We start from the raw sequence: 26,390 nt of genomic DNA, 5'->3' as shown, positions 1-26,390 counted from the left end.
GATGTAACACAGACATACTTAAAACTTAAAACCAGACTCATTGCTGGCAGGCACGTCTCCTGCTCAGTGCAGTGTTGCCAATTCAGCGGTTTTCCCGCTAGATCTAGCGTTTTTCGGCGTTAGTTTAGCGGGTAAAATGTATTAAATTTGTATTGCTGATATAGGGATTTAGCGGGTATTTTTAGCACCCACAACGGCAAAATAATATAATTTTACATTGACAATATAGCAATTTAGCGGCTTCTGCACGGCTTCACAGCGGATTTTCAAGAATCGAGTTGGCAACACTGGCTCAGTGTGAAATCAGTTTTCGAACCGACTAGTGCGATTGTGAATGTGATTATTGCCGAAGTTCCAATATAATATTCTTGATCTATTTCATTCAATTTTGAAGAAATATGCCGCGTAAAACTCTGTACGAATATGAAGACGATTTTGCATAGAACATAGAGCCTACAAAGTGATACACACTTTCCATAATTTAATCTATATTTAAGTCTATATAAAATTCTTCAGTTCCTAAAACTGTATAGTTTGTATTGGAAGTGATGTGTTAAGAAAAATCTGGAGTTTTTTTTAACTACAGTTTAGCGGTTTTTTTAACCTTGTGCAGCGGTAAATGGAATTCTGAGTTGGCAACACTGAACTTGAGTGAGGAACAGTCAGTTATTATCGCGTGTAGAAGGTATAAGATCGGTTAGCTAGAATGCCTAAATTCAGTAAACCATTGAAAAATAAACTTCATACTTACGTCAGTGAATTTGGTGCCCATGTGTTTTTAGCCGATGGAACAGTTTTCTTATGTAGTTATGTAAGGTTTGTGAAAAGACAGTTAATCACGAAAAAAAAAAGTATAAGTCAACATAATATGTCAACTACGAAGTAAAAATGAGTTATGTTGATATAATTTGAATTTATTGCTAAAATATATTATGCCTTTCTAAAATTTATAACGCTTTTTTTTTTAATTTATTGTTCCTTTTTTACGTTTTTATTGTCTTTTTTGCCTGCCTATTTTAACTGCTATAAATGACCAAACATCCGGGCTCTAGTCATGATGATGATGATGATGATGATGATGATGATACACTACACCAGTAGTGTCGATGAAGAGGAAATAGAAATGCTCAGGATTCCCCCACCAGTACCTCCCAGGTAGGTACCGTACCTGCTCTGATATTACGAGCCATGCTACAAGGAATGGGATCAGGGACGGACACTTAGTGTCATGTACAAATCGTAATTCTGTTTACAAACTTTGCGTGTATTTGTAGTTCGTGAATGTAATACTATAATATTAATACTACAGCATATCAATACAATTATTATTTTTTTCTCTGCTGGTGATTTGGAGGTCTTTGCAGCTATAAGTCGGTCAATATCTGGCTGTAATTAACAAACACTTGCACGCAATGTTGCAACTAGGTTAGAATCACATCCTCGATCTTCTATTGTTCTTATTGTTACTCATAACTGAGAAGAGAAGAACTGCTCGCAGACATAGGTTCCTTCAAACATGGCTAACATACGAGAGGCGGGATTCTTCAGATTAGGATACAAATCTTTATCAATTATAAGTGTCCATAATTCTATCCCTAGTTTTCCACTGCTTCGTATCCGTGTATTATTCTACATGTCAATGATCTCTAGCTGACACTTTAGTCACAGTCTAGTATATACAGTCACGAAGCTTGAGTTGTTGAGGGTACTAGGAACAATAGACTATGCCGGAACTATTTCGCATTGTCTGTAATGAGGCGATAGTAGCGATCCTAGTGGTTAGCAATTATCTATGGATGCATATTCCCTACGTATTGAGATTCGTGACTGTATATACTAGACTGTGGTTTAGTGGGGCTTCTTCTGGTTTGACTGCAAATGGATTTTCAAATATTATCTTTCCACATTCATATAACTGATGTCATAAAACTTGGTTTCAAACTCAGAAAAAAACATTTCCAGAACAGGTTGGTATTTCGTAATAACATGAACCTTTTGGTTTACTAATGATTGGAGACGTGGAAAATGATATAATTTTGCCTTCTGCAGCTGATGCAACCATAGCTTTAGTTTACCCATAAATAACTTAATGACATCTGTCATATCCACGATGGAGTGATTCTGACGGTATCACACCTTCACTAAATATTCTGTCCTGGGTCCGTCGCCCTTTTCTCTGCGATAGTTTTGTAAAGATATATATATTTCTTTTCCTTCTTCTGGTTTGACTGCAAATGGATTTTCAAATATTATCTTTCCACATTCATATAACTGATGTCATAAAACAACATTTCCAGAACAGGTTGGTATTTCGTAATAACATGAACCTTTTGGTTTACTAATGATTTGAGACGTGGAAAATGATATAATTCTGCCTTCTGCAGCTGATGCAACCATAGCTTTAGTTTACCCATAAATAACTTAATCGCATCTGTCATATCCACGATGGAGTGATTCTGACGGTATAACACCTTCACTAAATATTCTGTCCTGGGTCCGTCGCCCTTTTCTCTGCGATAGTTTTGTAAAGATATATATATATATGTATATATATATATTTCTTTTCCTTCCTTTCCCCTTTTTTGTTCTCTTGATCACCAGATGAATTTATTATCATACACTTTTTATTGTGAACTTTATCTAATTTTCGTATTTCTTTTCTTTTTATTATTATTTTATTACATTCCATTTTGTTTTCTTCCTTACGGTTTCCATATTAACTATTTCTTCTAAATGAGTTGCTTTTACTATATTCCAATATATTTTACTTTCTTTTTTTCTATTATGGTATTATTTTCATGTTGTTTAGTGTCGATTTTATTACGCTATTATTATTATTTTTTGTAATATGTTAGTATTCTGTTCTTTAACTTTTTGTTAAATTTTCAATGCTTGTATACTTTGTGACCTGGTAAAATGTAAGAGTAGGCCCTATGGCCTTAACTCTGTCAGTATAGCTAAATAAAAAATTATTATTATTATTATTATTATTATTATTATTATTATTATTATTATTATTATTATTATTACCATTATTATTATTTTTCCCTTTTACGACGGTATTAAACCGATTTAAATGATCACACAAATCCGTTAAAAAGGCAAGATACATAATCCACTCGCTATCGGATATTTCAGGGATGACCATATTGTGTTCCCTTAAGGAGTCTATTGCCGCACGGATATTGTAGAAGCGATTAAGCATATTAGCTCTGCTTAGCCAACGGACTTGACAGTAGTAAGTTAAATCGTGGTAATCACAACATATGTTCTATAAATATTCTTGAAATTATCGATGCCGCAGTGAATTAGATTTAATTAAATTAACAGCTTTCAGCACTACTGACATTACGTTTGCTAAATTTGCTGATTTTGTACATAATGTTTCTGAGTAATACAGTGTACCATTTTCACAGAATTTCTAGATATTCCTACTTCATTCAGAAACTCATAAAATTGACCTATCAATCCACGAGAGTGACCTATCTTAGAGGGTGCTTCGTCCATTGTTAATGATACCAATTTCTCCCACGATAGCTCATACTTGCAAGCAACCATGTGCAGTGCCTCAAAAATATCTCCACCTGAAGTGTGTTCCTTTATCGGTACTAGAGTCAGGAATTCTTCAAACACATGTAATTCATTGTCTACTCCTCTAAGAAATATAGGTAATTGTGCTGTATGCTTAATATCAGTGCACTCGTCTAAGGCTAAAGCGTACCATGTAAGACCTTTTATCATAAATCTTAATTGGTCATCTATGTCGGAGTTCATTTCTGCTATTCTGGACAGTATTGCGGTTCTTCCTAGGCTAAGTATTTTAAACGAATTGTAGAGTGGAAAATCATAAGGGGCTAAGTATCATTTTGATGACATTTATTTTATCTCCTAAGGAACTATGTAACATCGCCAGTGTACCATTTCCATAAAGGGCTATGTTGTAATGACACTGGAAGTTGTTCGTACAGCACTCAGTAGATGGAGTGGATGTTATGATGAGCAGCTGTTCCTTTCACAATGAGCTATGTTCTTTGCAGCTGGTTCAGTTATGATTTGACAACATAGCTGATGGTGAGTGCACAATTGCGTCTATATCTAAAAGACGGAAAGACTCTTTTAGACAACAGAAAAAGCTGAAAGTGGCAGAAAAGCAATATGTGTCTGTCAATAAGAAGACTGTGAGAGGAAGAAAATAAGCCAGAACAAAATGTACAGTGTCTTTTCCGTGATATCTTTACTTGACATAACCTGCGTAATACAACAAAAATTAATTATAATTTATTCATATTATTCATTAGACTACAAACATGTTTTTTCGTTTAGGTAACATGCAAGTGTCATTATTAATATAAGAATTTATCATACAATCATAGAAAGGACTTCTTCGATAAATTATATATGGAGGATTTTAAATCTCAGGGCACATAATTTCTGGGCCTCATGCACACATCAGAGGTTGGGAGGAGATGCCATGGAACCTAACCCAGGAACGATCCCACACAAAGTCGCTGACGAAGCACTGTATTTTACTCGTTACCGGATCGGAAAGGGAGCACTATTCAGATATGCAGAGCAACATTCTTGAACGTATTTGGTATTACAAAGAAAAAGATTGAAGTTCCTCTGAAGAAAAAAAAGCTAGGGGCCACTATTTACAACGCCAAAAGACCAAACCACCCAGCTCCATCAAAATACACTGCTGAAGAACGTAATGAAGTCAGAAATCATATTCAGTCAATCCCACGGTGCATAAGTCAATATAACAGGGTAAAATCACAAAAAGAATACTTGAGCCCTGACTTAAATGTTTACAGATTATACTCTGTTTTCAAAAAACAACGTCCAAGTACTCGTGTGACTTACAAGTACTACAGAAAGGTTTTTCTTGAGGACTTTCCTAACCTCTCCTTTCAAAGCCCTAGAACAAACACATGCAAAGTGTGTGCTCGATTGAACTGTGACATAAAACGTTCCAATCCAAAAAATGATAATGTATTCGTTCGTCAGTTGGAAAGTCATCACAGAAAAAGTGAAAAGGCCATACTGAACATGAAACATGACAGCCAGGTAGTGATACATTGTACGACTGTCATGGATTTGGAGGAATTTTTATTTGTACCCTCGCTCACCCACAGTGAAATGTTTTATCGGCAACAATTCTCGTGCTATAACTTTTGTGTGCATGTGTCTGATGCAAATTACGCGATTATGTGTATGTGGCATGAAGGAGCAGCAGATCGTGGAGGAAATAAGATTGCAGGAGTTATAACACACAAAAAGAACCTCATAATCTGGTGTGACAACTGTGCAGGCCAGAATAATAACAGAATGATGTTATTTTGTAACAGTAGGAGTGTTTGAAAGCATTGACTTGAAATGTTTGGTGAATGGTCATAGATTTCTGGAGTGTGACAGCGATTTTGGCCAAATAGGAAAAAATAATGTCTGCATTTATACTGGGTGATGTCAATAAGATTGTCCTGTCTGCAAGGTCTTCACAGCTATTTAGAATAGTTCCTGAGCATGCAGCAAAAAGCAGACATGTTTGTCAGTACAAATCAACTGAAAATATCCAAGGCATCACGGCTAAGAGTTTCATCAGAAGGCCAAGGCGTTATGTTAATGAAGAACATACGTTCTGATATGGAGGTCTGGGGACTCATCCGCGTTTTCATGAAAGGAGTGATGATGAATGATATTCGGAGTGCCTTATTTCATAGACAACATTTCGTAAATAAGATTAGTACTGAGAAAAAAAAAAACTTTTTAGCAATCCTGCCATATTTAGAGGAACAGTATCATGACTTTTATAAAGAACTGTGTTCATAAAATGTGATATGCTGGTGTTTCATTCGTCTAACATAATTGCAGAACTTAGCCCCTATTGTAGGAAAATGGTACTCTTTAGCTCTTTCCCTAAATAATGAGTTCGTTTTATTTTTTTTTATATGTTTAATGTTCTAAATGTGTCCATGGTTTCATTTACTCTTTTTTGTAAGTTCAGAGGTATACATGTATTGGTTTTTGGTTTCAATTTATGAGTAAGGAATAAAATTTAAATTGTTTCTATTATTTCAAAATCATTAATTTTGTACTAAGCCCCTTATGATTTTCCACTCTACAATTCATCATACTGGGGCAAATCTCCTCTGCTATGGTTTCAATTAAGTCTTTTGCGAATTCTTCATCTGAAAAGGGGTTGCTATTTTCAGCTATCAGTTTCACAACTCTATAGCTAGCACGCAGAATATTGACGGGTGAAATTCCTTGCTGGTCACGTGTTTTGCTACAATAGAAAGTCTCCTTTAGTTCATGGAGTTTTCTTTTCCGTTGTGTACCCGACAGACGAGTACCATATTCTTGGGAATGGCTAATTCTGAAATGTCGGTTGATATTGTACATTGATAATACATTCAACGTTTTAGAACATATTAAATAATATGGTTTACCTTCATGAAGCACAAAAGAATTCTTCCTCCCACTCGACGCGAAACAAAGCACTGGACATGTTCAAGCAACGCCACAGATTGTTATTACACCAGATGTAAGGATGTACGACGTGAATGACAGACTGAAGTCCGCGACTTACGTCACATTGCGTGGAGAAGGCGAATGGAGGAGAATGCACCGTCGCGTCGTGCGCTAAACGGCATGACTGCACTGTGGCACTGCACTCTCGCTAATCCGGCCTCCTCCTAGTGTACTTCCTCTAGGTACCCTACAAGCAAAACTCAGCTCGTACTCTTAGCGGCGAGCATGCTATACCCCTCTTACCCTCCTGCAGTAGGCGTGAGAGCATGCTGGGAACGGGAGCATACGTCATCTGCGCGAGACAGTCACGCCCGATGGTTTCTGCGCACTGTGTTTTCCTTGTTGGATATCTATAACACTTCTACTGTGATAGTTTTCTGGGAAATTGGCACCGGTACCATATGTTCTGCTGTATTACTTGTACATATATACGTACAGTATGCACTCGCTGTTCACATGTGGAAAATTGAGTTTCAATGTACAAGTGTTAGCGCATTTTATATATAACATTACATTTAACGACATTTTTAAGCATTCTAGTTAATCCGGCAACCCTCTGTGCAAGAAATGGCCAATTAGCAACAGGTTACTGTAGGGGATTATTACATTGGTGAAGAATTGACGCTAACACGAGAAAACTACGAGTTTTGATGACCTATCAATATACATGAGTCAATATTTATTAAGATTTAAGAACATTGCCAACTTACGGCAATTTGACATTTTCCCCAGAGGACTAAATATCTGTCATTCTCGCCACCTTTCTCTCTTTTGCATCTCTTCCTCCTTTTTCTTTTCTCCGTTTTCCTCTCTCTCTCACTCTCTTCTTCTTTGCATATTCATCTCTTTCTGTTGCTCTCCTTTCCACTCTTTATGTCTTCTCTTTTACATTTACATTCCTCCCTTTTTTCTATATTCTTATTCGCTTCTTCTCTTTCCTTTTCTCATTCCTGCTTGGTTTCTTTCTGTTAATTTTTCTCTTCTCTTTAACGTTCTTTCTTTTCCTATCCTTTCAACCTTCCTATTTCCCGTTGTACTTCTCTCTCTATTTGTCATCTTTCTTACTTTTACCTCTTGTCTTTCTTTCTTTTTTTTCGCTTTCTCTTTCTTTGTGATTTTCCTTGTTTTCCTCGTTCTACCTTTTTTATTTTTTTCCGTCTCTGCTTCCTCTTTTTTGTTTCTGCCTTTTTCTCATTACCTTCTTTTCTGCCTCTTTCTTCTTTCCCTCTTTTTACTTTTTCTTTCTTTGTGATTTCCTCTATTTTCCTCTTTCCTTTCTTGGTCTCTTCTTTGCTTTCTTTTTCTCTTTTTTCATTTTCTTTCGTTCTTTCTCTTTCTTTTCTTCCTTCGCTTTCTATTTATTTTTGACTCTCTTCGTTTTTCCTTATTTTTCTTCGTTCTTTGTCATTATTTCCGTGTCTTTGCTTTCTCCTTTTTCTTTTTCTCATTCGGTTTTTCTTTCTTATTACTGTAACTCTTAATATTTTCTTTTTGCGCTTTCTCTTTGTGATTTCCTTTATTTTCCCTAATTCTTCCTCTTTCTTTCTTTCTTTCTTTCTTTCTTTCTTCTTCTTTTCCTAATTTGGCTTTCTCTTTTTCGTCCTCTGCTTTTCTCACTCTTTCTTTCTTACTTCGTTCCCTTTTTTTCCGTCTTGCTTTCTAGTTTTCATGGTTATCTTTGTTTTTCATCACTCTTCCTCTTTCCTTCTCATTCTCTTCCTTTCTTCGCTTTCTATTTTTTCTCTTCCTTATTCCATTTCCCTTCCTTAACTTTCACATCTTTCCACTCACTTTTTCTCAGTTTCCTTCCCCTTTTTAGTTTTCATTCTCTCTCCCTTCTTTGGCTTCCTCATCTTCCCTTTCTTTTCTTATTCTTTTTCCTTCTTTCTCTCTCTATTTATCTCTTTTTCTTAGTCACTTTCCCCTTCTTCTCTTTTCTTTTTTCACTTTCTTTGCCTCTTCTTTTCATCTTTATCTCTTTGCCACCGGTGTAGCTCAGATGGATGGCGCGTTTGTCTGTTAATTTGAAGTTACACTAGGACTTGGTTTCATTCCCGCTTGGGTTGATTACCTCGTTGGGTTTTATCCATTTTTCCACCCATGTTCCATGTCAGGTAATTCATGGCGAATCCTTGACCTCATCTCGCCGCGTAGCATCTCGCTATCACCAATTCTGTCTGCGCTAAATAACTCAGTAGTTAATACTTCGTCGTTAAATAACGAACTAAAACATTCGCTGTCTCTTTTTTACATTCATTTTCTCTCTCTTCACTTCTCCTTTTTCTGTTTCTCTCTTTTGCTTATTATCGTTCTTCACTTTTTCTTTTTGTTTCTCTTATTCGCTCTTCCTTTATTTTCTACTTTCTTCTTTTTCTCTTATGTTTTCCATATTATTTTCATTTACAGTATCTCTTCCCCTTTCCTGCTTCCAATCTTCTTTCTTCGTCTAATATTCTTGCTGACCATCTAATGCACTTTCCCTTTTTCTCTCTGGTTCTCTCCCATTCTTCACTGTAGTCCTGACTCTCATGTTCCATTGTCATTATTCTTGTATTACGAAATGGATAATTAGACACTCGATCTGTCACTCCTTGTTTATGACTTACAATGGCCACTCATTGACAGATGATGATGATGTGTTTGTTTCTTGCTTGCAGCTGTTCATGATCGACAACTGCGCCGACGACTGGCGGATCGCTATGACGTGGCAGAGGATCTCCCAGATCGGGCTGGAGCTCGGCATCTGCGCGGTGCACCCGATCCCGGGCGAGTACTACTTCCTGTGGACCACGAAACTGGCCAACAAGGGCGGCGACATCGGCTCGAAATGGGTGCCGTACGACGTCACCCTGTCCTTGCCCATGTTCCTCCGCCTCTACCTCATCTGCAGAGTCATGCTGCTGCATAGCAAACTGTTTACTGACGCTTCTTCCAGGAGTATCGGTGCTCTGAACCGCATCAATTTCAATACAAGATTCGTGCTCAAGACTCTCATGACCATTTGCCCCGGTACTGTGCTGCTGGTATTCATGGTCTCTCTGTGGATCATTGCCAGTTGGACGTTGAGGCAGTGCGAAAGGTAAGTGGCCTCGCGTACAGTCACACAAGACACCTCACATTATAATACATCATAGTCGCAATGCAGAAGCAATGACTACAAAATTGCCCTTCAAGTATACTCGGTTCTTTAAAATAATAACTTGGAAGTTCCTATACATTTAAATGATATTCAAATTAAGTATTTATTCATGTTTCCCAATTTTGGACACACATTTACAAAACAAGACAGATGCCACACTTAGAATTATAGCCTAATGTTTCATTCAGATTTACAGAATGGATAAAAGAAAAGTAGTAATCTGTAAGCCTTTATAGTTTAAAATCTTACCCAATAAATATTTATTTAATATTTCGAAACCTGTGACACATATTCACAAAACAAGACAGATACCGTTCTTCAAGTTGTAGTGAGATTTTATGAAGATTTTTAATATGAATAAAAACAATCATCTCATTCAGACCGAAGGCCTAGTGTCTCATTGCCATTTTTTTTACAAGATCTTCCAGTAGGCCTAATCATTTTCCAATAGGACGATAATGTAATACATCTGAAGAAGCTCAAGTCAGTTACTGGTCAACCGGAATACAGCATCGTTAATAATAATAATAATAATAATAATAATAATAATAATAATAATACTTGTGCCTTTTAAGGAACCTGAAGGTTCATTGTCGCCCTCACATAAGCCCGCCATCGGTCCCTATCCTGTGCAAGATTAATCCAGCTTCTATCATATCCCACTTCCCTCAAATCCATTTTAATATTATGCTCCCATCTACGTCTCGGCCTCCCCAAAGGTATTTTTCCCTCCAGTCTCCCAACTAACACACTATATACATTTTTGGGTTCGCCCATACGTGCTACATGCCCTGCTCACCTCAAACATCTAGATTTAATATTCTTAATTATATCAGATAAAGAATGCAATGCGTGCAGTTCTGCGTTGTGTAACTTTCTCCATTCTCCTGTAACTTCATTCTTCTTAGCCTCAAATATTTTCCTAAGAATTTTATTCTCACACACCCTTAATCTCTGTTCCTCTCTCAAAGTGAGAGTCCAAATTTCACAACCATACAGGACAACCGGTAATATAACTGTTTTATAAATTCCAACTATCAGCATTTTTGACAGCAGACTGGATGACAAAAGCTTCTCAAACGAATAATAACAAGCATTTCCCACATTTATTCTGCATTTAACTTCCTCTCGAGTGTCATTTGTATTTGCTACTGTTACTCCAAGATATTTGAGTTTTCCAGCTCTTCAGAGGATAAATTTCCAATTTTTATATTTCCATTACGTACAATATTCTCGTCACGAGACTTTGTCTTTTCGAGCCACCGGCGTAGCTCTATCGGCTAAGGCGTTTTCCTGCCAATCCGGAATTGCGCTCGGGTACGGGTTCAATTCCCTCTTGGGCTGATTACCTGGCTGGGTTTTTCCGAGGTTTTCCCCAATCGTAAGGCAAATTTCAGGTAACCTCTGGCGAATCCTCGGCCTCATCTCCCCAAATATCATCTCACTATCACCAATTCCATCGACGCTAAATAATATTGTAGTTGATTCAGCGTCATTAAATAACCAAATAAATAAATTTTCTTTTCGGTATTTACTTCCAAACCTATCTCTACTTGCTTCAAGTAAAATTCCCGTGTTTTCCGTAATATTTTGTGAATTTTCTCCTAACATATTCACTACATCCGCATAGACAAGCCGCTGATGTAACCCGTTCAATTCCATACCCTCTCTGTTATCCTGAACTTTCCTAATGGCATATTCTAGAGCAAAGATAATAATAATAATATTAATAATAATAATAATAATTTATTATTATTATTTATTATTATGATAAACTATATGACGGCTGGGTGGCTTAGTTGGTAAAATCAACTTGCTAGGGACTGGAAGATCCGCGTTCAATCCTGATTGGTTGAAGGATTTTTCTCGTTTCCATAAAATAAACCTCTGGAACGCTCCTCCAATCAGCCTCCTGTCGAATTAAGTACCAGATTTTTCCCGGGGGTAAAAGATGGTCGTAGCGTGGTGCCGATTACATCACATTCTAGTGCATGCATGAAAGTATATACTGTAGTTCTACATCCATGTCCCCCAAACGCCTTCATGGCATGCATAACTTTATAATAAACTATGCAAGTAAATATTGAAGTTTATTTTTAATTACGGTTATATATCACATAATTTATGTATCTTCGTATAAACGTCAAATATTCGGAATGATCAAATGCTCTGTTCTCGAATTGTAATGTTTTCAATATGAATGGTAATATGTTGCATTGTTTCTGCATTATGAAATGTCGCCTTTTCCACATTTACCTTATCATATATGTTACCGCCCTTTCTTTATAATATTTCGATATTTACGCATAATACATAAAAAACAAGTATTATTTTTGTTATGTAACAATGTCTACTACAGCGTTTGATTTTAACAGCTAATTGAGATGGCCACTACAGTAGGTATAATAAAGTCTTAAATTTAATTTATTGTGCTCTTTTTTTCTTATTTAATCACATTCGGTGTAATAAAAAAGATATATTTTATTAAATCTTTATGTGAAATAAATATTTAAGTCACTTTCATTGTAAACAATTTTTTTTTTTGCGATTTCTTTAAGCTTGTAATATTATTTAAAAAAATACGAGTAGGTAAATTATTTGTTCATATATAAGTTATTGACAGTCTCCTTCATCAGATGGGTCAGTCAACAATATTATTAGTTTGTTCTAAAAAAATCAATTGTCTTTGCTAAATGCATTCAGTTTTATTCAAATTATTTTTTTCTGATATCTCGCATGTTCTTTGATTTCAACCTAAGACTTGATTTTCTGAGACATAGGTTTCATTTTCTTGTAAATAATAGTTCAGTGATTAGCCGAATAACTTCACTCTGTGATCCGCTTTCGATAAAACATAGCGTCTTTAATTTACTTTATTTTGATGTTAATAGTTACGATGTCTAGTATAAAGTAAAATCTTCAAAGAATGTAAATTTTGAATGTCATACAAATATTTTCACATGAATATGTAGCTAAATTGAATTTAATATCAATATTCACAATGCAATTTAGGTTTAAATAAGTCAAGTACGTAATATTTTAAATATAGTCTGACCTATTGCTTATGACGACAAGGTTCTATGTAACGAAATGTCCTATCATCTGTGTAGTACACACGTAAGATCCAAATATTTTAAATGTCCACTTACTAAAATATCTAATATCTATATTGTAAATTTCAAATTAATTTATGATCAAAAATCAAATATGGTATAATTTTTCGTGCAAGTTAAAGCATTATGAGACCCATATAGATTAAATCGGTGTATCCCTGCATCAAGAGACCTATTTTCGAAAAATGCTTTATGAGATCTATTTTAGAAAAAAAAAGGTTTTAAATGCTAGAGTTTATAAAAGTAAAATGTTATTAATTTATTTTAATTCAGTAATTGGGTACAACGTGCCAGGGTTTCGTAACAGTAATGTTGAAATAAAGTAGATATTTAAACTACAGATTACAAAAAAAAAAAGTTAGTAAAAATATTTTGAAACTGGGTTCTAATATGGGACTTGTGCTTCTTTATTCTACCAATATACAGCACAGTACACATATTATGTGATGTTCCACAGTAAAAGGGACCTTAGCTTTCCGTGAAGATTTTACAAGGTGATAAATTTTCGACAGGAGAATGAAATTGTCATATTTTCTGTTTTTGACAATAAACATTATCTACATCCTTTCTGAACAGTTAGAAGTATTTAGTAGTTCAAAAATCGACAAACAGACGGTAGAAAAAGGACTTTTATGAGAGTAGTGCATTATTTGAAAAGGAATCCTTATCTTTCCTTGTAATAATTTGCATTAGGTTAGGTTCAGTTTAATTGAGTACCTATTAATTTAGGTTAGTTTATGTAATACATACGCAACTGCATCTTTCATGGTTCAACATCATTGTAAGATCTCATATCCATTGTTCTTTCTCGGTCATACAATAACCTAGAAATATATTACATCTTTTGCAAATATTGAAAACAAAATACTATAATGTTTTGTTGAAAATATAACGATAACTTGGTCCCTTATTGACTCTATATTTGTAATAGATACACAAGTGACATATGCATTTCTCCAAGTATACAGTTGTTCACATTGAGTAACTCAACTTTTCTTGCGCAGCTTGATATAGCAAGCAATTTAAGTTGCATCGTGGACGAGTACCTATACTTCGTTCCATAATGTCTGGCAGGAGAAGTAAACATTACCGGCAGAGGAGGAGAGAAGTATAATTGCTATTCAGCCAATGGCAGAAGTCCATTCCAGGCTTATCTTGAAGTTGGGCGGGGGTGGAACGCTTCAGACCGTCGACTTTTTATAACATCCTATAGCACATCAGTTCAGTAGAGACAGACGTGAGTTCCTATGCAAGAATTTTTCTAATAATTGATCCTTCTGTATTCACGAAGTTGGATGAAAGTCTTTGAGACATTTAGTATTGTTTCAGAAGTTGAGAAATTATTCTTCAATATCTTGAGGTGCAATAACGGTTAGCATGTCTGACCGTGAAACGAGCGGGCCCGAGTTCAAATCCTGGTTGGGATAAGTTACCTGGTTGAGGTTTTTCTCTAGGGTTTTCCCTCAAACCACTAAGAGAAAAATGCCCGGAAACTTTCGACGTTAGATCCTGGACTCATTTCGCTGGCATTATCACCTTCATCTCATTCAGACGCTAGATAAATATAGCAGTTGATAAAACGTTGTAAATAACCAATTAAAATATCTTGAGGTGACATTATTGCCTTGTATCTTTAATAGTCTGCTACAAGACTTCAGATTCTCTGTGATTTTAAACCTTAGGCTTAATAATGGTTGCAGTGTATTTTGATAATTAGTCTATTAGTTTTATTCTGTTATTCCTGCCGATCTTGAATTAAATTCCAAATTTTATATTTTCGCATGAAAACAAATTTAAACCATTCATGCTCTCAAGTACTCTTTGATTGGACCCTTCAATTAAGAGACCTTCGCTTCTTCCTCCACATTGAAAATCTGTTGGATAGTAGATTGATTTGGCCTTTTATTGTGGACATTACAGTAATTGGATCTTATTTTTTCGCTCATATCTCCGATTAGAGTTTTAAAATAAAGTTGATTTGTATCTTAATTTATAAAAAAAGCAGTTACTAATATAACCCACGTAACAAAACAAGTATATACCTAGTAAGTGTAACTTAATTCACAGACAACTTGAACTGATGTGGTCATCTCAAGAAAGCTGATAAAAATTTCTGTCTTAGAACCTGTCTTTCTGTTTATAAATCTAGACACATCCACAAGAAGACACTTATAATTTTCGTAAACATTAATTTCAATTACACAACAGAGACATTTCTCTACTACTTGTAAGATAAATTGTAATATATATCTCTGAACTTCTTACTGATGAAGAACTTAGGAGTTCTTTTATCTACACCCTGTCGGATGAAGAACTGTCTCCTGTTCTTTCTTAACGCAGTGTATGTACCCAAAAGTTCTGCATCTACTCCGCACAGGATTTCTTCTTCGAAATTATCTTTGTATGACAGGAAGCTTTATTATTTTATAATTTTTTAGAATTTCGTATATTTAAAACACGCAATTTTATATACACTTTCAGATCTGCATGATATGCTACAAATTATTTGAAATAAAATGTTTAATTGAAAGGCAGGCTCTAAATAGTGAAAATAAGATATTTCAGGTTAAGCTACTTTCGCCATACTTTGCTTGTAGTTAATTTAAATTTGTTTTCAAACAATTATGATTCAAATTTTGTATGTTTCTGGCTATGTAGTCGCAACTTACGTACTGAGTAATTCTATATTTTGAAGAGAAGTCGGGCAAAGTAGGCCTAAAGATATTGTGTAAGATGAAATAGCATATTACATTTAATTATTAGGTCATCTGGTTTACCGGCCAGAAACATAGACCACTATGATATGTATCACGATATAGTATACTGAGGCACATGGATTATAGCGATGTCGAATTCACATTTAAGAGCTTGGAAGATACGGAACATGTACTAAGAATTCATATTGAAGGCATTAAATCGCATAATACGATATTCCTTTCATATATGAGGACTTTAATGTATAGTACATTTTATTCTGTATAGATATCTGCCGCTTTTATGGGCACTTCAGCCTATTAACAAGAATATGGGAACAAATTAAACGTATGTAACTACAAGCTCGGTTTAATGGCGGAAATAGCCTGATCCTGGAGCGAAATAATTCCTGAATATTATCAAATAAAATTCTGCATGTCAATATTAACGCAAAAGACAATTTCTTAACTGTCACAATATTAAAACATTTAATGAAAGTTCGTTACATGTACTTCTCAGAACTAACTTCAGAAACAGCATTGGTTTTTTACTATATTAAAAAGAATATTTACTGCACTACACGAAAGAGTTGTAGTCCAGTTACCTGTCTCACGTAGTGTAGTGACATTCTCTAAGAGATTCTGGCAGAAAAAAGAACGAAAAATTGATGTAATCATATCGATTCTTGAGGAATCAATATAGTCATTTTTCAGAAATATCAAGCATTTTAATGAACATCGGGAAAGGAAGTCAATACCATAAATATATTTAGTAAAACTTGAATTACGCTACACTACTTCGCGGCACACGAAAAATGTAATGAAATCACTTAATCTATAAAATGAAAGGACAGAACAGAACATCATCCCGCCCCAAGTGATATATTTTATATACCAAGGAATCGGCATCATATTAATTGTGACGTAACCAGAAACAATTCCCATTGTTTTTACAGGGCTATCAACGTATGCAATGAATTCTCCATAACCCGATTACGTATAAATACTATTACAAGCACAAGGGATACAGATCTCGGATTATACCTCTGTCGATCAGTAGCAGTTAAATTTAAAGTGACTTGTATTACAGTGTGGTCGTCAGCGTATTGAAAAGCATTACAACTTTCCTCCCATCTCCTTGCCTCCTCACCGCAAATGTAACATTGCACAGAGACAGAGTTAAATACTAGCGGTCTTACTAATAAACCTTGTACAGTTTTTATACGAGACTTATGCAGAGTTGAGACAGAAAACGTTACTAATAAACCATGCATAAGCGATGGATGTATAAACAGTCTGCAACTATACAATGGGAATTGCTTTACAGTAGTTATATACACGAAAACCCTTGTTTAAACGTTGTATATAGAGAAAAAAAATGGCCGCCTCTTTAACAGCTGTTCGTATCGACTGTCATTTTATGATGATAGATGCCTTGTAACCACAGTAGAACACACCAAAGAGCACAGAATAAGTAAGAATAATATTGCTGTAGCTTGTACTCTTTGACCAAAATATAGTGTGTAATCGATCAGAGCCAATTGTATTGATACTTAACACGGCACACTAGGTTGCTCTACCGGATGCAATAGAGAATCTCAGATATTCTATTACATTTTGTAATGAAGTAATGACGAAACTATGACGTAGCTGCGGTAACAGTTATACTGTTATACACGACATATGTAGTGATTATTAGTAAGGAATTTACACACGACTTATAAACGAGCTACTCATTGTATAAGTATAAGACAGTTAAACGTCTGTAAATAGAGTTTTTATTAGTAAGACCGTAGATCTCTACATATCCACGCATCAGACCCTATAACACTGTCACAGACTTCGCTCTACATGTTACAAACCTCGGAGCTATCAGTCACAGACCACGGGCCTACCAGTAACTGACCTTGGGACTACACGTCACAGACCCAGGTAGTGATGGGTCCAACCGGCTCTTAGGCGCGAGCTAGCTCGTCAGCTCGCGCTCCCAAGAGAGAGTCGTTCAAAAGAGTCAGTTCGTTCACGAGCTGGTTGTCAGCTCTTTCGTTCGCGAGCTGGCTGCTAGCTCGTTCGTTCACGAGAGAGGCTAGACAGCTCGCGAACGACATCGTTCAAGAGCTGGTTGCGTAACATATCGAAACTGTCAATAATAGTCTAATCTATGACATTAGGAATCAGAAGGATAACAGGGACAATCGTATTATGTTAAACAAAATAGATGAAAAAACAAAGCCTGCAACATAAACGTTATAATATTATACGTATATTTTTCTACACACACACCAGCTGACAGCTGATAGAAAGCCGCGTAATATTAGTTCCACATCTGTCCGCTACCGGCGTATGGCTCGGTCTCATCTTCTCTGTCTTTCTCAAAGTAACTGCAGATGTCACGTGATCATGCAGTGAAGGCTATTGGTTATTCGACAGCGGGAGTCGTGAAACGAGCTGTGAGCTGGTTGAGAGTCGCGAGCTGAAGGAGCTGGAAGTGCCTCGCGAACGACCAGCTCTCAACGAGCAGGCTAGCTCGTTACTAGCTCGAAGGAGGGAGTCGTTCAAAAGAGTCAGTTCGTTCGCGAACGACCCATCACTAGACCCAGGCCTACCTATCACAGATCTAGGAACTGTCACAGATCTCGGCCTACCTGTTACTGATCTCGAGACTGTCATAAAACTTAGCCTACTTGTGAATGATCTCGAGTATATCTCTGTCACAGACCTTGGCCTACTTGTTACAGATCTAGAAGCTGTCACAGATCTCGGCCTACCTGTTACAGATCTCAGGACTGTCATAAAACTTGGCCTACTTGTCAATGATCTCGAGGCTGTCACAGACCTTGGCATACCTGTTACCTCGGAACAGTCATAGACCTTGAAGCTACCTCTGTTACTCTTTCATTATCTCTTTTCGTTTTTCATATGTTGCCAATATTGTTACTGCTGTTAGAACGGGCCCTTGCGGTAGATTTCGCAAAGTGTGAAAGAAACAATCAAAAATAGTGTGTAATGTAATAGACAAAATATATGATGCTGTAATCTACCCAAGCGAACTACTAATTTTGTGTGCAGTAATAATGGACATGTGTAACGTAGTGAATGAAGAAGAGTATCTTGCTTCATTTAACAGGTTAATTAGCCACCGACGTAGCTCAGTTGGCTAAAGCACATACCTGCCGATCCAGAGTTGTAATCGGACATGGGCTCAATTCCCGCATGAACTACTACCTAGTTGGATTTTTCCGAAGTTTTCCCCAACTGTAAGGCGAATGTTAGGCAATCTATGGCCTCATCTCGTCAAATACCATATCGCTATCACCAATTCCATCGGCGCTAAATAACCGAGTAGTTGATACAGCGTCATTAAATAACAAAATAATTATAATAATATATTAATTAAAAACATAATCCGCCATGACGTGAATACAGAAAGATGTAATAAATAAAATAATAGGTTAATTAAGCGATTTCATTACATTTATCGTGTGATGCGAGGATATTTAGCTTCGTTCAAGCTTCAGTAGGCCTGTAACAGGTTGATGCATAATTTCGAAGAATTGTTGTAAGAAATTTATTTGGTATTTGTCATTTGTGATATTAATATCATAGTATTGTGATACTCAATACAACTTGCATTTTTAATTTTAAAAAAGTTTGTTTTAGCTATGTGCTAAAGAAAATGTAATGTCAAGTAGAATAAAAACGAGGATTTTCGTCATATCCTTTTGTTTGGTTCAACCGAGAAGTAAAAGTATCGGAGGCTCCTAGAATCATTTGTGTCATTTACGGGGAGAAAATCATCTGGGAAAGTACAGAACGAAAATGGTTTTCTCGTTTCAAAGGGAGCAACTCTGATGTAAATGGTCCATCATATTCAGGAAGACCGTCCGAATTTAATGAAGACCATCGATTAAGGTGAATTAAGACAATCCACGTCAATCAGCCCTGACAATTGGCTAATGTGATGAAATGTAACCAATCAACCATTGTACGACATATACAAGTACGTTCTCTGGAAAAAGTGTTAAACAATTGGCTGTATTGGAACCGCACTTGAACGAAAACAACAAAAATCAGCGTGTTATCTTTCCTTGTTCGTAATCTTTTAGCTCGTCAATAACATCGATCGTTTTTCTCCCAAACTTAAACATTTTGGAGACGAAAAATGATACATTTATATCAACATCAAGAACTGAAAGAAATTGCTGAATCCTAACAAGAAGGCAACTCATAATTCGAAAGCTGGTTTCCACACCTGTGGAGAAACAGTTATCGCGTCTGGCCGCGAAACCAGGTGGCCCGGGTTCGATTCCCGGTTGGGGAAAGTTACCTGGTTGAGGTTTTTTCCGGGATTTTCCCTCAACCCAATATGAGCAAATGCTGGATAACTTTCGGTATTGGACCCCGGACTCATTTCACCGGCATTATCACCTTCATCTCATTTAGACGCTAAATAACCTACTGTAAGATGTTGATAAAGCGTCGTAAAATAACCTACTAAAAAATTCAAAAGCTGGTGTCCATCCAAGCAATCTAATGTTCTGAAGTTGTGCATCTGATGGGACAAAGAAGACGTAATCTATCATGAATTGTTTCCGAGGATTGTAATCATCACTGCTGAGATTTATTGCAAACAACTCAGTCGCCTTGAGGCCGTAATTCAAGAAAATTACCTCAAGTGATTTTTATAGTATGATAATGCCCGTCCGCATACTGCTAGCATTACAAATCCGGTTGTTCAAGAGCTCGGTTTGGAGCTTACTCCACATCCACCATATTGCTCCATCAGATTTTCATATTTTCCGCGCTGTGTCTAACAATCTCTGTGGAATCTCTTCAATAACGAAACTGCTCTTCCAAAATTTGCTTGACTTCAGACATAGAACCGGAAAACTACCAGTACGTTGTGAGTAATTCATAAACAATGTACAAGAATATAATATTATTGATTAGTTTATGTATTTTCTCCACTTAAAATAAATAATCTTGGATTGAAAAAAATCACTATGAATTTATGCATCAACCTTATGTATTTAAATAAAGTGTTCGGGATTTTACAGTTTACACTGGCGTTCGAAGATATCTGTTCCTACTAATAGATAGTGATCGATAATTTGTTGGTGTAAGTGTGGCTTCTTTAGTTATTACTTCTATGAATAGATGGCGAAGGTAATAGTCAGTGTTGCCAAGCGTACATAAATATTTTCGCATTATAGGATTGAATATTTCATCCCCCTCAGCTGATTATAAAACAACACTGGGTTTAGCTGGAAACCGCTGATATTGTCAATTGTGAGAATAATTTATGCTTAATCTACATTATTACTTTTTTATAGTAATGTATATAAATTCTTATTTCACTAGCTAGCTAGTGAGTACAAATTAAAAATATTAAACAAAAATGTTTCTAGCCATTACCGTAAGAGCAAAGCTCGTGTACGGTGTAGTCTTAGCCAATAATATAACATAAAATTTACAAGGACAGTTTACTAAACACAGTAAGTAACTTAATTCAGATCAATAAATAACATAGAAGACCAAAAAAAGAAGAAAGAGAAAAAGAGAGAAAAACTCATTTAATATAAATTGACAACTAGACAAAATCCAGTGATATTCAATAAAAACATGATTATAGTCCACAGAAATAAAATGTAAAAAAAAAATACACACATTTATTTCTATTATACATCATGAGTAATTTTATAAATTTCTTTTTTAAAAGTTTCAATTTTGAAATATTTCAAATTTGGAAAGTGGTTTCCCGACACTTTTTAATTGCCCCAATAATAGTGCCACCTACTGAGAACTACTGTTTTTCAAAGTTTGTCAATTGTTTGTATATTTACTTCTGATATCCGTCGTTAGAAAGTTCGCTTATACGATCATGAAATCGTAGGTCAGATATCTTTGAACGACAGTGTACCAAAACATTTGGAAGAATATTAAATGATTCCACGCGGATCAGTAGAATGTAAGTGGCTGGTTTTTTTTTTCAGAGTTACGAAACCTCACGCAGTGATTCGTTTTTAAGGTTAATTGGTCACCGAAAGATTCTGATGTGACTTACAAAAAGTAAATATTAAATTACTGAACCATAAATTAACTCCCTATTTCGTCCTGTATTGAAATAGAGCTTAGAAAGAGTACAGGACTCCAAAATAAGTACAAGTAACGGACATTCAATAAACATTTTCAATAATAATGAGTTCGCCTTTGAATGTGTATGCAGTTACATCTGAGATTACCTCGCTCAATGAATCGACGACAGATGTATTTGAACCAACACTGACCTGAAACGATTGCTGGTCGCTGATCACTGTTGGTCCAAATTAGATGCCAATACTGTTATCAGTGGCATCAACTTTTTTCTGTGTCATTTTGTTTCCATTATTAGTATTGTAGATTTCCCCAAGTAGTAGCCTATTGATTTAATCCATTACGCTTTAATTAGCTTAGAAAGTCTGATTGTTTTATAATGGATAAATGTGCATGGTAGCAAAAACTACAACGCAATCCAATTGTAAATTGTCTTCAGGAAGTTGGCAAAAATGTACAATCACTATTTCGTTTATTGATGTCCTGAAGATGACTAGAAATTGTTTTCGACCAAAATTCACATTTGATCCTTTACAGCTAAGAGCCAATCAGTGATTCTGAATTTGTTTATTGTTGATAAATGTTCTTACATGCCCTTTTCCAATTGGTTAATGCTGTTTGGATATCCTCACACCCTTATTCTTTTAGTTTTCAGTTGGTGCCTCGGTGTTACGTCTCAATGTGAAAGAGTTCTGTTCCCATATTCAGTACAGCTATTATGTATATTGTTTGATATTTTTTTATTTCACTAGCCCTTCACAGTAAAATATAATTATTATTATATAAATATATACTCATATTCATATTTGAACATTTCAGGTGAATTACATAGTACCGAAAATTAAACATAATAAAAGTGACAGTTAATTTAAATACGAACAGGACAAATCAAATTCAAATTTAAAAATAAAACACTAATGCTTTATAGCCAACGTTATTAGATTAGAGTCTGTAGCTTTACGCTTATGCATGAAACTAATTAATTAAAAAAAACAAGGAAAAAAATAGGCTATTATGTTTAATCCCCAACAAGTCACTTTGTCTTACGGAAACCTGTAATAATATATTCGCGACAAATTATTTAAATTACTAAGTAATTTGTAGAGATTACATAAAACTACAGAATTTGCCAAAGCGCATGGCGATCATAACCAGATGGAGTTTAGCAATAATTATTCTTCTCATTTTTATTATTATTATTATTACTGCTATTACTATTACTACTATAACTTAGCAGAAATTTTATCACTTATTTTGTCACTGTTTTCTTCCTTTTCTTGTAGATGCTGACATGTAAATATCTAGTTCATTGTTCCATCTGACTGTTTTGTTGTTTTATACGCGTCTCATCTTTCAAGTCTTCTACACACTTACACAATGTCTATCTTCGACTACAGTTATTGCTGATATTAGTCATTGGTATGGATTCATCTCATAGTCTGTGCACGGCCTGATTCTTTTTGTTATTCAGAAAAGATAAACTATTGAAGTAGCTTATTTATTATTGAATCTCTTGCATATATAATTTTTGAGTTTTTGATTTCCATTATATTATTCACATGTGTTTGAGAATAATATTACTAGTTTCTAGTGAATGGCGATTTCTTTACGTCGTCCTTTATATACATAGAATCTAGCCTCCACTGTTAAGAAACCTCTTTTAGTAAATTGCTCTGGCTGGTTTTATATTCACTGAGATATTGGATTTATTTTTTTATAAGTGAAAACCTAGCAATTTGATTATAGCGGACGTTAAATCTGTACATATTAGAAGTTGCACGATGAGCTATAAAACCTTTAGAAGCTAGAGCTTGCTAGCTGCACTTGCTGTAGAGTTACATTAGTGCTATGTTCAATACATTCTAGCGAATCATTGGCAACCAACAAGAAGAGGCCCACGGTAAGAATGCTCCTGTGCCGACTTCTCTACTAACTCCTCCGCGTCCCAATGGACATGATAGAGTGAAAATACTGCCCATCCGCACCACAGTCTACTCATTGTTATAGTTGTTAAATATTTTGTTGGATTGTAACGGTTATTTAACATTCTAATCGAAATGTTTTATAGTTTAATCATTTTTAAATATTTTCAGGCAGAAACAATAAATTAACAACAACTACAGGTAGGAGAAAACAACCCTAACCTTAAATTAAACACGGGATTCCTCTAAACTAAGATATTTTATTCTATTTTATTTCACAGTTTCAGTAATATTAGTGTATATTGTTTAATATAAATTTAAACCCACTAAGTGTGGCACTTAATAATGATTTATTTGCAGCTTTAAACTTGACACAATGATCTAAATGCTCTTGATATTTTCCCTGTCTCACATCTTTCTATGAGTGACACAACACTGGCACTGTCTTCTGTCACTTCAATAACGAAAGCCGTCTGTTGTGATCGTCTTGCGCAAAAGCGACAGTCTCCATCACGCAGACCAGACCTCTGCACCGAATACACGTTAAACAAACTCTAATAATCATAAAAAGATAACACCCCTCACCTCTATAAAACATCTTTTATCATTGCAAAACACATAAAATGCATATTTTGTAAATATTATATTATAATAATTAACACAACTCTCACGTCGGAAAACTGTTCTCACTGGTCACTGTGATTCGTTTTTGTTCGTATTCAGCTGTTTTTTCAGTTATTCTTTCCTCTGTGGTGATTGTTGAATGTGATGCCCTCTCCCGCCCTGTCACAGTACTAATCACTGTTTATACAAAATCTTCGTTGTGGTCTGTCAATGTGATGTAAGCATCTTTTGTCTTGCTGTAGCGTAGTGATGATTGTCTTTTTTTGTCTTGTTTATTGAGACTGCATGGGCATGTGTGAAATTTTTTAACTTTTTTGTGTTTATAAAATTACTACAAGAGGGAACTATTTTTAGAATCTCACAAGCTTGTGATGAGGGTCCCCGATGAAACCAACACGGTGCTGGTTTTCTCTAGGTACCACGACGAAGAACATGCCAACTTGCTAAACTCCATGTGGTTGATCGCCATTACTTTCCTGTGCGTAGGTTATGGGGACATTGTTCCCAACACTTACTGTGGACGAGGTATCACGCTTACGTGCGGCATGATGGTAAGTCGTCTGCACCCCACCCCGCGTTCACCTCACCACTTTTCACTTTCACTAATCACTTTTCACTTTCTTCACTGGCCGCCCCGGGTCCAAGGCACCAGTATGATTATTTACTACAAGGATATGTTAGTTAGGCGCTTAGTCTCTAATGATTTCATAGTGATAGCGAGCATTCAACAGTGCAATTTTCAGAGGAAGGAACAAGACTGCCATGTAATAAAAGTTTCATATAATTTAAAAAATAATTTCGGAAAGCGCTTTCTTTATAATATTTCCATTGTTGTTTATATATCTGAATAAACACGATATTTCTAAACTTACGTCTAAGAGTACGTTTGTCAAGAGGAGGTTACCCACTCATTTCGCTTTTCTCTTTGATTTTCCTGGAAAAAATCGGAGTGTGGTTGTGTCGAGGATACAGACATGGGTTTTACGTCAATACGTTTCCTTAAATCTACAGATGTAGACGAGACCCTTCATTTGCCATCAAAATCATCGTGTTATCATATTAGAGTCGCGAGATATACTGCCCGGAAATTTTCGTCCTTCCCCAAAATGGTTGCCAGTCGTCGCGAGCCTCCACTCCTTTCTCGCGCATGCGCGGCGCCAACTCAAGACCATGCTAGCATCGTAGTCATATACCTGATCGAACGAGACCTCGTTTTCGTGTTACTAGTCACGAAATTATAGTATCGGAATGGATCACCCTGCAGACGTTAAATTTCCATTTCCGTCCTGGTATCCCATACGTCGGACTGATTTGAAATACGTATTAACGTCAGAAAAACAGAAAAAGATTAACTGTACTCAACATGAACTTCATCATTGTTACAATAAACGTTTTCTTAAATAAAGAATAGGATAAGATATATCTGGAAAAAAATAAATTAAATTGGTTTGGTCATATGACAAGAATGTCAAATGGAAGATGGTCTAAAATATCTAACTTGAAACAAATAGCAAAAAGAGTACGCGGTATATCTATAAAATCTTGGAAGAATGAAGCGTTTCAAGCTATGAGTGTTAGAGATCTGAAGGTATATGATACCAAACACCAGCCACATTTGCGAAGCTTCCTCAGCGAATTAATGTCCAGTCGCTGTCAAAGCGGATGCTTTTCTTTGAAGAGACAAGATAGGAGTTTGTTTATTGATTAAGTCACCTCAGAAACCGTTTCAGCCACAAAAAGCTGTTACATATGTATATCAATAAAGCGTTAGCATTTTCAGTTCTTGTCAACTCCAAGTGGAGTTTAAACAACGTTGTCATATCTCGAGTTAATTGATGACAACTGGAAAGGTTAGTAATTCTAATTTCGGTTTTAGTTAAAAGTCATCTTATAGCTTAAAATTTATTCACTGTGGATGGTAATGGTATTTTTATAGAAATCAATGTATTGATATCTTTAATGTAACTAGGAATAATCTTTACAAAGAAAACGCGACAATCTGCTTGACATAAGAAATATTAATGCGTGCAAAAAAAAGCTTGCCGCCAGGGAACTAATTTACCGCGGCGGCCATACTACTCATATGTAGCTAAGAATAGGAAAAACAATTGTTCCTGATTTACAGAGTTCAGGATAATAATTTTTACTGGCCATTTTTCATCCACGATGTTTCCTGCTTTGGCGATAGGTGACTCATCAGGGAAACAATTTGAAGGCTGCAGAAAATCCTGCTAGTCGTTTTATAAAATACAGAGTGGCTAATAAATGACTGTAA

General features: G+C 35.7%; 1 protein-coding gene across 1 annotated transcript in view; it reads left to right on the top strand.

The window, feature by feature from the left end:
- LOC138709970 (small conductance calcium-activated potassium channel protein-like) overlaps nt 1-26,390 on the top strand; it is a 642,842-nt gene that overhangs the window by 568,412 nt on the left and 48,040 nt on the right. Inside the window, exon 4 of the mRNA XM_069840652.1 lies at nt 9,189-9,610. Coding sequence (XP_069696753.1) covers nt 9,189-9,610 — 422 coding nt within the window. The remainder of the gene's footprint in view (nt 1-9,188; nt 9,611-26,390) is intronic.

Source organism: Periplaneta americana, chromosome 12 (assembly GCF_040183065.1).
Source record: "Periplaneta americana isolate PAMFEO1 chromosome 12, P.americana_PAMFEO1_priV1, whole genome shotgun sequence".
NCBI lineage: Eukaryota > Metazoa > Arthropoda > Insecta > Blattodea > Blattidae > Periplaneta > Periplaneta americana.
The sequence above is the reverse complement of the archived record's forward strand: the minus strand, read 5'-3'. Positions and strand labels throughout refer to the sequence as shown.